The sequence below is a fragment of the Otolemur garnettii genome, unplaced genomic scaffold (genome assembly GCF_000181295.1).
Source record: "Otolemur garnettii isolate 467f Iridium unplaced genomic scaffold, OtoGar3 scaffold00003, whole genome shotgun sequence".
NCBI classification, from domain to species: Eukaryota; Metazoa; Chordata; class Mammalia; order Primates; family Galagidae; genus Otolemur; species Otolemur garnettii.
Window position 1 is genome coordinate 36,570,782 of NW_003852398.1, and position 14,224 is coordinate 36,585,005.

The 14,224-nt window shown below is 54.3% G+C and overlaps 3 protein-coding genes across 5 annotated transcripts in view; all 3 read left to right on the plus strand.

Annotated features, from left to right (window-relative positions):
- Positions 1-1,215, plus strand: part of SPATA24 (spermatogenesis associated 24) — a 9,733-nt gene extending 8,518 nt beyond the window's left edge. Inside the window, exons 5-6 of one of the 2 annotated variants that reach the window (XM_003782144.3) lie at positions 848-950; positions 1,058-1,215. In XM_003782144.3, coding sequence (XP_003782192.1) covers positions 848-950; positions 1,058-1,187 — 233 coding nt within the window. In that variant the 3' untranslated portion in view covers positions 1,188-1,215. Of the gene's footprint in view, positions 1-847; positions 951-1,045 lie in introns of both variants that reach the window. The other variant, XM_023515975.1, reaches the window with a different exon arrangement.
- A 1,467-nt stretch (positions 1,216-2,682) lies between these two features.
- PROB1 (proline rich basic protein 1) lies at positions 2,683-5,723 on the plus strand. Its single transcript, XM_003782145.3, has one exon. It carries the CDS (start codon positions 2,683-2,685, stop codon positions 5,716-5,718), a length of 3,036 nt encoding a protein of 1,011 aa, XP_003782193.1. The 3' UTR covers positions 5,719-5,723.
- A 2,457-nt stretch (positions 5,724-8,180) lies between these two features.
- MZB1 (marginal zone B and B1 cell specific protein) lies at positions 8,181-10,834 on the plus strand. Of its 2 annotated transcripts, XM_023515984.1 has the most exons (5): positions 8,181-8,397; positions 9,857-9,981; positions 10,293-10,403; positions 10,496-10,574; positions 10,675-10,834. In XM_023515984.1, the coding sequence occupies exons 1-5, from the start codon at positions 8,221-8,223 to the stop codon at positions 10,816-10,818; spliced, it is 636 nt and encodes a 211-aa protein (XP_023371752.1). In that variant the 5' UTR covers positions 8,181-8,220; the 3' UTR covers positions 10,819-10,834. The 2 variants fall into 2 exon arrangements, with proteins under 2 accessions (XP_023371752.1, XP_003782194.1); XM_003782146.3 differs by having other exon boundaries at positions 10,496-10,834.
- Positions 10,835-14,224: the final 3,390 nt, after the last annotated feature.

A 14,224-nucleotide genomic window follows, 5' to 3' on the forward strand; every position in this document is an offset into this window, starting at 1 on the left:
AAAAAAAAAAAAAGAGATCCTTCTACCTCAGCCTTCCATGTAGCTGAGATTATGGGCTCAAGTGACCATACCAGGCTAGTTCCCAAGTTTTAGTCTTAGCTCTCCTTTCTGAAGCTACCTCTTTAAGAGCAGGGATCTCATTTTCTCCCACCACACCTAAAGCCCTAACGTGGGGCTAAGCATCCAGTCCACCCTCTGAAGATCTGGTTGGACTGATGTGTAAACTATGTGATGTTTCTAAGTCCTAAACCCCCAGGGGACAGCCCATTCATTCATTTCACAAATAACGTTTATTGTGCACTTTCTATGTGCCAGGTACTATTTTAGGCCTTAGGGATAAAACAATGACTAAAACAAAGGTCCTTATCCTTCTGGACCTTATATTCTAGTAGGGGTATGTTAGATATAAATGCTAAGAAGAAAAATAAGGCATGGAGAGGGGATAGGAAATATTGGGAGATGTTGTCATTTTAGACTAGGGAGGAGCTCACCCAGAAGGTGACATCTGTAAAGACCTACAGTAGTTGAGAGCAGGAGCCATCCATCCTCTTGCCTTTGGGCAGGACAGCTCACCTCTCTCCAGGGACTTTCACTTGACCTCACAGTGGGTCTGCTGATTCAGAATAGAGTTATGAAGTCATTGACACAACAAATCAAACATTACCCCCACCCCAAGACTTCATAATAAACTAATTCATACTAAGTTATTTGCAACTATTCATGCAGAACCCCTGAGTGAGGAGAGCTAAATTCTGAAAAGTCCCTTGAGAGAATGCCTTATCTGAGGAAGGAGCTTATGGCTTATGGGATGGGAACCACCCCTCCTCCCTGCCTCTCTCCCCCACAGAAATTGAGTCTCACATTATAAAGCAAGAAGATATACTTAATGGCAAAGAGAATGAGATTAAGGAGTTGCAGCAAGTTATCAGCCAGCAAAAACAGATCTTCAGGTGAGGGGTCTGGGCCAGGCTGGGGGTTGTTGATGAAAGTAGGGAGCCAGACCTCTGGCCCCTACCCTGTGCTATCCACAGCCCACAACCAGCAGGCTCCATTGCAGGAATCATATGTCTGACTGCCGGATCCAGAAGCAGCAGGAGAACTACATGGCCCAGGTGCTGGACCAGAAGCATAAGAAAGCCTCAGGGTCTCGTCAGGCTTGCAACCACCAGCGTCTCAGGGAAAAATAAAATGGCCGTTATCTTCCTATTTTCTGGATATAATGCCCAACTTCTGCCTTCTGTGCTTCGGGGAGTCCCATTCCTTCTCTTCCTATCTCTGTGGTCCCTTGGCCATAGACCTGACCTCCAGGGAAAGAGGCAGCAGGCACTTCTATCTGCCTGCCTGCCTACCTCCTGGACCCTAGAGACCTGAGAAGCAAATCTCCTGGGAAGGGTGGAGGACAAGCCTTGCACCACCACCTGTTAGGTCACTTCTGGGCTTAGAAGGGGATGCTGCTCAAGCCTCCAGCCCCTGTTACTTCCCAACCCCTGATAGGGATCCATGGGAGTGGGGATTTGTCTACTAGGCACTGCTTCTTACTTTTGGTATTTAATCCCCTTCCTATATTACAAACCTGGTTATCCATTAACATCCCATCCCACTTCCAGTGCCCTTGTAAATTTAACTCTCAAGTTGGCTCCAAGGAAGGAAGGGTTGTGTGTGTAAGAAAGAGAACCCTGTCCAGAAAATCCAAAGACTGGTGGGTTCCAAGACCCCAATGAAAATGGGAAATCACCTTCCATAACATAAGAATGTCATAGCCATGAATCACATTTTCATCTTCTTACACGTCCCCTAAACAGAAGGTCATCTGTCTTCACAGATGGGAGAAAAGGAAAAAGACAGTGCTGTGTCTCTTTTTTAAAGGTGGGGAAGGATCTGGGAAGGGACCACCACTTGCTCAAGTTGCACAGGCAGGGCTGGATGTGATAGGCAGACTAGATTCTTTTCAGAAGCCATCACTGAGTGTGCCATAGGTGATTATGGGACACATCCAGGCAAGGAACTGCTTCAGGAAGGGAAGACGATTTGCCAGATCTGTCCTCTCCTGGGTGGTTGTGAGAATGGGTGCACAGGAGGGGCCAGTGCTCTTTCCTCTGGACCAGCTGAAGCCTGAGGCACAGCAGGACCTAGAAGCCAGAAGTTTAAGAGCATGGGGTGCCCATTGTCCTCAGACAATGACAGTTGGTGGCAGCTTGTCCACCAGCACCTATCCCCAGGGCAGGTCTTAAGGTTCTGGAAGGCCCCTGTGAGTGCCTGGGGGGACGACTACAAGGTTCTGGGGCTTGTTCTGGGCAGCTTATCAAAGCTAGAGCTGTCCACTCCAACCTCTTTCAATAGATCCCACTAAGGATAATGAGCCCAGCCAGGGATAGCACCTTCCTGAGGCCCCAGGACAACTTCTGGAGTCGGAGGAGTCCTCAAGCCTGCCTTCCCTTCACCTGCGGGTCAGCCAAAGCTGTGCTCTGGCCTATTCCCGCAGTGGTTGGCTGGGCTTGGGGGATTGAGTGGGTAAGGCAAAGGGCCCAGTTCTCTCTTGCTGTCACTCCGGTAATTCCGGAGTGGATGCGGCCGCTTTAAGGCGCGGTGACCCCACGGCATCCTCAGGCGGGGCGGGGACAGTACAAGCGCCACCAGCGGAGACGAATGTGAGGGTGGTAGTGCACGGTGTCCGGTCCCACCATGCTGACCGCGCTCGCCCTGCCAGCGGTGCCTGGGATCCCGAGGCAGCTGCCCACGGCCCACGCGCAGCGCCAGGACTCCTCCGGTTCGTCAGGCTCCTACCACACGGCTCCGGGTTCTCCAGAGCCCCCGGACGTTAGGCCGGACGCGGAAGACCGAGTGAATTGGCCCTGGGTGGCCCCGGGGCGGGGGGCGGGCGCGCAGCCTCGCCTGTCCGTCAGCTCCCAGAATAGCCGCCAGCAGCACTGGCCCGGCTCGTATTTCCCTGGAGGCTCGGGCTCCGGCCCGCGGCCACCGCAGCCCCAGCTGCGCACGCTGCCGTCGGGGGAGATGGAAGTCATCTTCGGCGTCGGGCCCCTGTTCACCCGCTCCGCCGCGGAGGATCTGGAGGTGCAGCAGCTCATGGAGCCGGCCTTTGGCAGCCCCTTGCCGCCAGGGCCAGAGTCTCCCACCCCTGTCCCAACGCAGCCCAAGGCCCTCGACGGTGGCTCTCGCTGGGCCACATACCTGGAGCTGCGTCCCCGGGGACCGAGTCCCGCCGCCCCAACGCAGTTTGAGTGTGTGGAGGTGGCGCTGGAGGACCACACCGTGCCCGCCAGGCCCCGGACTGTGCCCAAGCGTCAAATCGAGCTGCGCCCCCGGCCCCAGAGTCCCCCGCGGGTGGCTAGCGCGCCATGCCCGCGGCTACTCCTGCGTACCGGCTCCCTTGACGAGTCACTGAGTCGACTGCAAGCCGCGGCGGGCTTCGTACAGACAGCTCTGGCCAGAAAACTGAGCCCCGAGACCCCAGTGCCTAGTAGCGCCGCCTTCGGGCCCACAGGACAGTCGGAACCTGAGACCCAGGAAACGTCCCGCGGCACCCGTGTGGTCCCAGAGAAGATTAAGTCTCAGCCACTCCGCATACAAGATAGATTGGCCCCGGTCAAAGCCCCGCGACCATGGCCCAGCCTCCGAGAGCGAGCGATTCGGCGCGACAAGCCCACTCCCGGGACGGAACCGCTGGGTCCTGTTAGTTCTAGCATCTTCCTGCAGTCAGAAGAGAAGATCCAGGAAACGCGCAAGACTCGGTTCCCGCAAGAGACTTCGGATCGAACGGTCCGGAGGGTACGGTGTCCGCCTATCGAGTCTGGAGCCCCCTGGGAGGGTCCCAGTAGGACTGTGAGGCCAAGAAGCCCATCCCCGCAGTGGCAGGCTCCAAATGGGACTGTGCGAGGGCCTCGCTGCCCATCCCCCCAGAACCTGTCCCCGTGGGATCGGACCGTACGTAGGGTGAGTAGTCCGTCGTTCCCAGAAGTATCCTCCGCGTGGGAAAATCAGAATCCCCCAGTCGAAGAAACCGTCAGGAGGAGAAGCCCTACACCTCCGACCCCTTCCCAGTGGAATCAGGGTGTGGCTAGGGCAAGCAGCCCATCCCGCGAAGCTCCTTCCCAATGGGAGATTGTACGTCCCGCAGGTGGGTGTGCAGAAGAGCCAGATAGAAACTCGTCCCCGCCGGCCTTGCTCCCCTGGGAAGCTCCAGGTCGGCCTATTGGTACTTGGAGCCCATCGCCCCAAGAGAAGTGGGATCCCATGGTGCACAGCTCATCCGTAGTATTTACACGCGAAGCTCAGAAGAACGTAGATCAGGAGGAGTTGGTATCATCTACCCCATCCGCTCCCGGGACTCCAGTACCAACAGAAGTGCAGAGTCCATCCACGCAGGAGATTCCAGATCTTCCCTTTCGAGGCAGTCAGTCATTGCCAGAGGCAGCTGCACCTGGGCCGCCCTGCAGTCACCTTGTGACCACCCTGGACGTTGATGAGCGTCCAGAAGCCTTGGCCCATGAAAAAGCGGCCTCGGTACGTCAGCGCGTGGCCATTCCGCGGCCCCGAGATGTGCGCAAGATGGTGAAGACCACATACGCGCCAAGCTTCCTGGCGGGAAGCCCTGGCTCTGGGCTGCCTGCGCCTCCTGCTGACCCCTGCGGGGAGGAGGGTGGCGCATCCAAGACACAAGAGCTTCAGCCGCTAGGGCCCCCAGCCCCAGCTCACTACACTTCCATTTTCCTTAAGGACTTCATGCCGGTCGTACCGCACCCCTACGAGCCTCCAGAGCCGCCCCTTGACATAGTCCCCCGGGACGCCTCGAAACCCAACGGGGTCGTGCGGCGGAGGGCAGAGAACACCACGGCAAAACCCTTCGCGCGCACAGAGATCCGCCTGCCTGGTGCCTTGGCCTTGGGCCGCCGGCCCGAGGTAAGCCCTGGAGTCCGAGTGCTTGGTCTTGGCGGAGAGAACCGGGATTCAGAGACCCAGCGCCTCGTCCCCGACGGCGAGGGTCGAACGAGCCCTCTAGGCGGCGCTCGCAGCTCATCCCAGCGGTCCCCCGTAGGGGCCCGACCACTCCTCCCCAGCTCCCCACAGGCACACCCCAACTCGAGCCCTGAGACAGCACCCAAACTGGAGACACCTCCTGAGGCCCCCGCGCCCACAGCTGCAGTCCAGGAGCCCCTGTCGCAGGAGCCCCAGGCGTCAACCGGCAGAAGGGTCCCTGCCCAGCCTCGAGCTGCCTCGGCGCCTCCTACCGACCGGTCCCCGCAAGGCCCCTCCCAGTGGCTGCGCAGGCCACCCGGGGCCGCTCATCCGGGGAAAGTCCTGGTGGACCCGGAGAGCGGCCGCTACTACTTTGTGGAGGCTCCGCGGCAGCCTCGGCTGCGTCTGCTCTTCGACCCCGAGAGCGGGCAATATGTGGAAGTGCTGCTGCCATCTGCGTCTCCCGGGCCACCCCGTCGCGTCTACACCCCAATGGCCCTGGGGCCCAGCCTCTACCCGCCCGCCTATGGTCCTATCCATGGCCTTTCACTGCCGCCGTCCCCGGGTCCCTCAGCCCTCAACAGCCCCCAGCTACCATGGGCCTCTGAGGCAGGACCCTTGGACGGAATGTACTACCTTCCAGTGAGTGGGACCCCCAGCCCCACACCTCCTCTGCTCCTCTGTGCCCAGCCCTACAGCTCCGGTACCACCCAGCCGGGCAAGGGCTCCTTGTTCCCGTTGTGAGACACCAGGGCCTTATCTCCATGGAATTGGGGCGCTGGGATGGCCTTGGAGGTTCTGCCACCGGGTCCCTTGCCCTCCTTTCCTTCCATCACCCCTTCCTTCGCTTATTCCAGCCAGTTGTCAGACCAGAAATGACCTTCAATGAAAATGTCTGAGACCTAGAGCTAATGAAGCTGGGGCTCAGGAAGTGGCTGCCTACTTCCTCCCTCAACAAAATTGTATATCCCTTTCCCAAGCATTCCCAGGATGTGATGTGTATGTTTGTGTATGTGCAGGCAAGCAAATATGTAAAAGTGAAGAGTCCCAGGGCTTGTCCCCAGGAATCAATCAAAGGAGGTGTTGGGGTCCCCCAGGGGGCAACAGGAATGGGAACAGCAGAGAACAAGGGCTGTCTCCATGGGCACTGAATTGTCTTTCCCTCCCTGAAGGGAAGTGGAGCAGGCCATCTGCCACTGGTAAAAATGGAAGGGAAGGACTCCTGCTATTCAATATGCTTTTTTGGGAGAGGACCTGAATTTTGGCCTGGGAGGCTGTGGGGGAAAAGAGACTAGTACAGCCACAGGCCAGGCTGGGGCTGAGAGAGGGAGGTGAGGGGACAGCAAGCAGAGATGGAGTGAGGACGTAATACAGGGAGGGGCTGTGGAGGCTGAACCTGGCATTTGGGGTGGGAGAGCGAGGTGTAAGGTGGGCCCAGGTGACTGTGATCTCCAACTGGGAGCCTAACTCCTGAAGCCTCCAATCATCCCCAGTCTCTCACTTGGCTTCTGCTCTGAGCCTCAGAGCTGAACTGGCTCATCCTGGGAAAGGGGCAAGGTTTCAGCCATTCCCACCCAAGTAGACTGCAGTTGAAATGAGTCATTAGGAAGGACTTAGAAGAGGAAGGATGGTTGGACTGTTGTCCCAGGGAGCTTTGACCCCTGGGGGGATGGATAATGGTTAGAGCTGGCAGTAAAAGGGATATCCTTGTCTGAGGCAGGTCGAGGGACCTGAAGCTGCCAGCTGGTCTCACTCCCCTGTAAGCAGACAGTCACAGCACAGGAAGGGACAGGACCCAGAGCCTGTGCTTTGGTTGCCCTCAGATTCACAAATCTCTGAGGAGGGTTCAGGGAGATGAGGAGGGATCTGCACGAGATGGGAGATGGTCTGTGTATAGTTCTGAGCTTGAAATGGCTGAGCCTTGTTGGACTGGTGTGTGGCATGATGAGTTTGAGGAGGACAATTACTATTAAAAGCACTCTCTGGGATGAGGATCAATGCTGTCCTTTTCCAGAGCTGTGGGAGGCCAGGTGCCTTCAGAGTCTCTGCCCCCCTGCCTGGACTGCAAGCTGACTAGAAATATGAGACAGAATAACCCAGAAATCTCTTGGCTTAAGATTCTGGTTCTGAATGGCATGGAAGTCCCTGGGGCCACCTCAGGTGTCTCACCTCATCCTGGTATGAAATAAATAAATCGCTGACCCATGGATGGGTAAAATCACTGGTGTAAGGTGCCTGATTTCCTGCCCTTTCATACCTGGGTGGAAGAGACCTTAGGACCAGAGAGGGTTGCCATATGTGCTTTTCACACACTGTGGGGGTACCCACCCCAGTGAGCTTGTCCCCCAGAAGGGAGCCCTAGGCTAGCAAGCACACTTGTGGCCTTATTCCTTCAGGTAGGTTTAGTGGCCAGGGGGCTTTAGTCAGGCTTGGGTTATTTATTTAGTTATATGTTTATATAATTTGTGTCGTTGTTGCCCAGGCTAGAGTTGCCCAGGCTGGAGTATCGTAGTGTCATAGTTTATAGCAACCTCAAACTCCTGCTCACTCTGTTGCCCAAGCTAGAGTATCATGGAATCATAGTTTACAGCACCCTCAAATTCCTGGGCTCAAGCAATCCTCCTGCCTCAGCCTCCTGAGTAACTGGGACTACAGGTGCCCACGATGCCTGGCTAATTTTTTGATTTTTAGTAGAGACAGAGTCTCACTCTTTCTCAGGCTGATCTGGAAGTCCTGAGCTCAAGCAATCCACCCACCTTGAGCTCCCCAGATGCTAGGATTATAGGCATGAGCCAGCCCGCCCATTCAGGCTTGAGTTTCAGTCTCATGTGGCCTTGGGTTTATCACTTCCCTCTGAGCCTTTGTGTCTTCAGGAAAAGAATAAAAATAACAGTAACCAACCACTTTCTCCCACAAGGTGCTCAGCATAGTGCTTATCACATGGCAGATCACAGGACATGGGCGGTATCGGCCCACATGTGTCCTTGCTCAAGCCTGGCTGCTCTCTTTGCCTCACTGTTCTTTATCTGTGAAATGGGACTGAGTTGGCCAGAGCTGGGTTCTGCTAGAGGAAGTGCACACGTGGCATCTCTGGAGCTCTGGGGGAGGGGAGAGAATGGGAGGAATGAGGTGTGAGTTCCCCATTGGTCGAGACTGGGTGTCCTGTGGTAGTCCCCACTGCATGCATGCACATGCATACCTCCAACCCAGCCATAGCCCAGGCTTGCTGAACTGGCTCCAGAGGCCATGAGGCTGTCACTGCCATTGTTGCTGCTGCTTCTGGGAGCTTGGACCATCCCAGGCAGCCTTGGGGACAAGGACCAGTTCATGGCCACTGCCCCACAACTGGATGATGAGGAGAAGTACTCAGCTCACATGCCTGCTCACCTGCTCTGTGACGCCTGCAAGGCCGTGGCTTACCAGGTGAGTCCTTCTCCCTATCTGGCCCCCTACCCTGCCCCTGTGCCCAGGGGTCACAAGCCAGACCCTTCCACCTACCACAGATTCCACCACTGGCCTTTGATCTCCAAACACCAGATTCAGCCTTCCATGGTATTACCATCATCACCTCATCTGAAACTCCATGCCTCGGTTTACCCATCTGCCTGCCCAACAGAAAGCAGACAACCTGGGACAGCCTCATAGTACCTCATCCCAGGGAATCACTTGCTTATCCTTTCAGACTCCTCCCTTTCCAAGCCCATCCTCAAGTCCAGACTCCCTCTCCAAATCTGACTCAGGTTCCTTCATTTATGTGTACGTGATGCCCATGTGCATGTGTGTTGAGTGCCTGCATGTGTGAGTATGCGTGGTCTGAGTTCACACATATACTGGTGAGCATGCCTATGTGCCAGTATCTCTGTGTACGCAGGGCCTGTGAGTGCTGAAGCCACTGAATGTTAGGGGTTTTTTCCCCCTTGTTCTTGTGTTTTATTTTATTTTATTTTTATTTTATTTTTATTTTTTTTGAGACAGAGCCTCAAGCTATCCCCCTGGGTAGAGTGCCATGGCATCACAGCTCACAGCAACCCCCAACTCCTGGGCTCAAGCGAGTCTCCTGCCTCAGCCTCCCAAGCAGCTGGGACTACAGGCGCCCGCCACAAAGCCTGGCCGTTTTTTGGTTGCAGCCATTATTGTTGTTTGGTGGGCCCGGGCTGGGGATTCAAACCCGCCACCTTAGGTATACGTGGCTGGCGCCTTAGCCGCTTGAGCCACAGGCACCGAGCCTGTCCTTGTGTTTTAAAATAGCATATGTTCTCAGTCCTATAACTTATAGATTTGAGGGTTAAAAAAAAAAGGGCAAATAAATAGAAAAAGGGGCTGGGCGTGGTGGCTCACATCTGTAATCCTAGCACTCTGGAAGGCCAAGGTGGGTGGATTGTTTGAGCTCACGAATTTGAGACCAGTCTGAGCAAAAAAGCAAGACCCTGTCTCTCAAAAAAAAAAAAAAAAGAAAAGAAAAGAAAAAACCTGAGGCACAAGAATTGCTTGAGCCCAAGAGTTTGAGGTTGCTGTGAACTAAGACACCACAGCACTCTATCCAGAGTGACGGCTTCAGACTCTGTCTCAAACAAACAAAAAAAAAAAAATAGAAAAAGAATACTAAAATAGCATTTGCTCTGGGCAGGTGTCCCCTGAAGTAGGGGTCTCAGTGCTTGTGCCTAACATTCCACCTCAGCATTTCTACCCCCAGCTCCCACCCTAGAGAAGTGAATACTGCCACTTTCCAGCTCTTGGGTCTAGGGGCAGCCCATGCGGCCTGCCTCACAGGTGCTTCCTGCTCAAACTGCTCCCTGCTACCTCATTCTCCCCAGAGATCCCTGCCCTCCTCCCTCTAAGCAACAGTCCTAAGACTCTGGGTTTCAGCCCCTGTTTGTTCCAGATGTGGCAAAATCTGGCAAAGGCAGAGGCCAGACTTCATACCCCAGACTCTAAGGGACGGCAGAAGCTGAGTGAGTCGGTATACACAGACATCTTGGACTTGAGCTGCTCCCAGAAGTGGCAGGAGTGAGTTGCCAATCCCACCACTACCTCCCTCCTTCCTGGGCAGGATTGATGGGTGGAGATCCCACTCTCCACTCACACTACACACACACTCCACTAGGGCTTAAGTCCAAGGGAGGGGCTGGCTGGGATGAAGTCTGGGCTCTGGAGCTGGGAGCAAGTAGAACAGAAGGCCCGCAGACAAGGGGTGACCTTAGGCTAGGGGATTTCCCTCTCAAACTCAGCAAATGCCCAGTGTGCCCAGATTGAAGAGACAGGTCCTTCCTTGCTGGGCTCCCGCCAATGACAAAACCTCTTCTCCCCACTGCTACCAGCTATGGTGTCCAAGAAGTAAACAAAGTAAAACGTCTTGTGGGCCCTGGGCTTAGCAAGGGGCCAGAGCCAAGCATCAGCGTGATGATCACAGGGGGCCCCTGGCCCATCAGGTGATGATGGGATGGAGTAAGGGTTGGGATGGAGGTTGGTTTGCCCCTCTGTGTGCTGGGCAGAGTCTGAGGCTTCTGCTGGGCTCCCCTAGGCTTTCCAGAACATGTTTGCACTACTTGGGGGAGTTTGGAGAAGACCAGATCTATGCAGCCCACCAACAAGGCCGAGAGGTTCTGGAGGCGTTGCTGTGTGGGGGTCCCCAGGGGGCCTGCTTGGAGAAGGTACCAGTCACAAGGGAAGAGCTCTAATCCTAGACTCCATCTTCCTCAGGAAGAAGCTGGGGCTTCCTGTGGATCTTTTCCATTCCTATCTGCAGGCTTCCAGGAAGGCAGGGAAGCCCTGCTCAGTGCTGCCACTCTCTTTCTCCTCCAGCATCAGGCACTGGGGCAGGCTGTCCCCTCTGGATTCAAATAAAACCCAGTGACCTCGACTCCTTCTCTCTGCAAAAATTGCTTAGGGGGCTGGGAGGACAGATATTGGTGTTTTTGATCATGTCCTTTCTGAGGGAAAAACAAAACCACTTACAGTGTTTTTCCTATTCTCTCTCTCACAGTAATCAACACAGATGATTTTTATGACCAAATGTGTGGAGCCTGTTCTCCACAAACCAAGAAAGCAATCAGTTCTACAGTGGACATCTGCTTGATGTCCTCCAATTCAATTCTGACCCCATCTACATGGAGATAGCATCAGATCCCATAGGCTGAGGGCTCAGTTTCCCCAAACTGCACCCCATTCAAATGTCAGTAGGAAATCTGGGCCTCCAGAACTTCTGACTAACCAGCTTCACAATGGGATTCCCATGCCCCTCCTCCTGCCCCCTCTTTGGGATCCATTAATTTGCTGAAACCACTCACAAAACACTTAGATTAACCAGCTTATTTTAAAGCACATTATGGGGCAGTGCCTGTGGCTCAGTGAGTAGGGTGCCGGCCCCATATACTGAGGGTGGCGGGTTCAAACTCGGCCCTGGCCAAACTGTAACAAAAAATAGCTGGGTGTTGTGGTGGACGCCTATAGTCCCAGCTACTCAGGAGGCTGAGGCAGGAGAATCGCCTAAGCCCAGGAGTTGGAGGTTGCAGTGAGCTGTGACTTCACAGCACTCTATCAAGGGCAATAAAGTGAGACTCTGTCTCTACAAAAAAAAAAAGAAGAAGAAGAAGAACATTATGAAAGATACAAATGAAGGGAAGAGTAGGGAGGGGCATGGGGGAAGAGGCTTCTGTATCTTCTTGGGTATATCGCCCTCCAGTAACCTCCACATGTTCAGCTCTCTGGAAGTCCTCTGAATCTTGCCCTTTGGGGGTTTTATGGAGGCTTATTGATTAAGTCATTGGCCATTGGTGATTAATTTAACCTTCCAACTCCTTTCTCCTTCTCAGAGGTTGGGATTGGGCTAAAAGTCTCAACCCTCTAATCCTGCCCTGGTAGTTCTGGTGACCAGCCCTGTCCAGAAGTACCCAGGGGCTGCCAGGTATCAGTCAATTATTAGCATACAAAAAAACTCCATCAAGGCCAGGTGCAGTGGTTCATGCCTGTAATCCCTGGAAGGCCACCAAGGCAGGTGCAAGGCAGGTGCACCTGAGCTCATAGGTTCAAGCCAGCCTGGTAAAAATAGCCAGGTATTGGGCGGTACCTGTGACTCAAAAGGGTAGGGCGCCAGCCCCATATGCCAGAGGTGGTGGGTTCAAACCTAGCCCTGGCCAGAAAAAAAAAAAAAGCCAGGCATTGCGGCGGGCGCCTGTAGTCCCAGCTACTTGGGAGGCTGAGGCAAGAGAATCACTCGAGTGTGGCGCCTGTGGCTCAGTCGGTAGGGGGCCGCCCCCATATACCAAGGGTGGCAGGTTCAAACTTGGTTCTGGCCAAACTGCAACAAAAAAATAGCTGGGCATTGTGGCGGGCACCTGTAGTCCCAGCTACTTGGGAGGCTGAGCCAAGAGAATCGCCTAAGCCCAAGAGCTGGAGGTTGCTGTGAGCTATGACGCCACGGCACTCTACCTGGGGTGACAAAGTGAGACTCTGTCTCTAAAAACAAAACAAAACAAAAAAACCAAGGCTACAGGCACCGTGCAGCATGCCTACACAGACAACTTCATTCTATCTGTTCTCCTCACAGAATAGTCTCACATGGTCTATACCCACAGCTGCTCACTTTCTACACTCTGCCTTTGTCTCTAACTGGTACCCTTTGTCTTGTGCCCTGGGTGCCTGCCTGGCACAGAGCAGGGCAGGGTTCCTGACCAGCCAGACTCAGAATCTTGGCTTTCAGTCCTGCTAGCACCAGAAATTCTTCTGGCTGGAGGCCCTTTCCTTTCCCCGGGGCCCCACTTTGGTCTAGAAACCTGAGGTTGGTAGCACTATGACTTTCAGTTTCTTTTGTGAGTGTCTCTCATCTGCTGACGCCCTGGGAGGGAGACAGGACAGACACTTTAATCTCCATTTGACAGACACAGAAACTGAGGCTGAGACAATAGCCAAATACCAGACTGAGCAGCAGCAGGGCTTGGAGGAGATTTAGATATGGGGGGTTGGCTGCTCGAGGAATGGAAGTGCCCTCTGGCTTTTCCTGGGAGCTGTACTGGAGCACTGGCCCTTCCATTCACTACACGTTGCAGGACCTGCCTTAGGCCCCTCCTTCCCTGGCCCTCACTCAGGAGACAACTCCCAGGGATCAGGAGGGGAGCCAGGGCCAAGGAACTGGCAGAGCAGTCAGTAGGATCAGGTGTGGAGCTGGGCCCCCCCTTATGTGGACCTGTGTGACCAGATGTTTAGAAAGTTTACAACAGAGTCTGTATGTGGGGGTTCATTTATGCTACTGTGTATCTGGGACCACGGACAATTTCTCCACCTTGTCACCTTGTGTGGTTTAGATTGAATTGAGTATCCTTGGAGCTATAAGGGGTGGGGCTCTGTTTCAACAGCACCCTGGGGAGTACTGGGAGGAGAGGGTGGAGAGGAAAGTGCTGAGGAGTTGAAGAGGCTTCAAACTGGTTAGACAACTTCTGGAACCTGAGAGCAGTAGCTTAGAAGAGAGAACAGGTAGAAAGAAGAACAGGCTGGAGGCTGGATAGTCCGAAGGATTCAAGTCAGTGGCATGAAGCTATTGCCCAGCTGGAGAAGAACAGTGCTGCCTGTTGGCTCTTGGAGCAGGGCCTGGCCATGGGCACAGCAATTCAGAAGTAGGTGGACCCTAAGGTACTGGGGCTAGGGCAGCTTAGAGGGGAGGAGAATGGGGAGCCCAGGCCTCCAGCCTCCACCATCTAAGGAGGCTGAATTCCTCTGGGCTCCTCCCCATCTCCCCCTCTGCCATCCCTCAGGCACTATGGCCAGCCTGGGCTGGTTTTGTCAGGAGGGGAAACAGGCTGGGCACAGGATTAGCTTCTTGGGCTATATGATGAGAATTCACACAGAACCTAGTGCTCAGAAAGGACTCATGCTCAGTCTAATTCTCTGCTGTTGCTACCTTAAAATTCTGTATTTTTGCTTTTGCTTTTCTGAGCCAGTCTCACTCTGTGGCCCGGGGTAGAGTGCCAAAACATCATCATATCTCACAGCAACCTCAGTCTCTTGGGTTCAAGCAATCCTCCCGCCTCAGTCTTCCGAGTAGCTGAGACTACAGACACCTGTCACGGTACCCAGCTAGCTTTTCAATTTTAGTAGAGATGGAGATCTCGCTCTTGCTCAGGCCAGTCTTTTTTTTTTTTTTTTTTTTTTTTTTTTTTTTGAGATAGCGCCTCAAGCTGTCCCCCTGGGTAGCGTGCCGTGGCATTTCAGCTCACAGCAACCTCCAACTCCTGGGCTCAAGCGAGTCTCCTGCCTC

Excerpts from the sequence above, each read along its gene's own strand:
- MZB1 (XM_023515984.1), top strand. The coding sequence starts at position 8,221 with ATGAGGCTGTCACTGCCATTGTTGCTGCTGCTTCTGGGAGCTTGGACC. Across the intron at positions 8,398-9,856 it reads GCAAGGCCGTGGCTTACCAG|ATGTGGCAAAATCTGGCAAA; the intron begins GTGAGTCCTTCT and ends TGTTTGTTCCAG. Across the intron at positions 9,982-10,292 it reads TGCTCCCAGAAGTGGCAGGA|CTATGGTGTCCAAGAAGTAA; the intron begins GTGAGTTGCCAA and ends CACTGCTACCAG.
- PROB1 (XM_003782145.3), top strand. The coding sequence starts at position 2,683 with ATGCTGACCGCGCTCGCCCTGCCAGCGGTGCCTGGGATCCCGAGGCAG.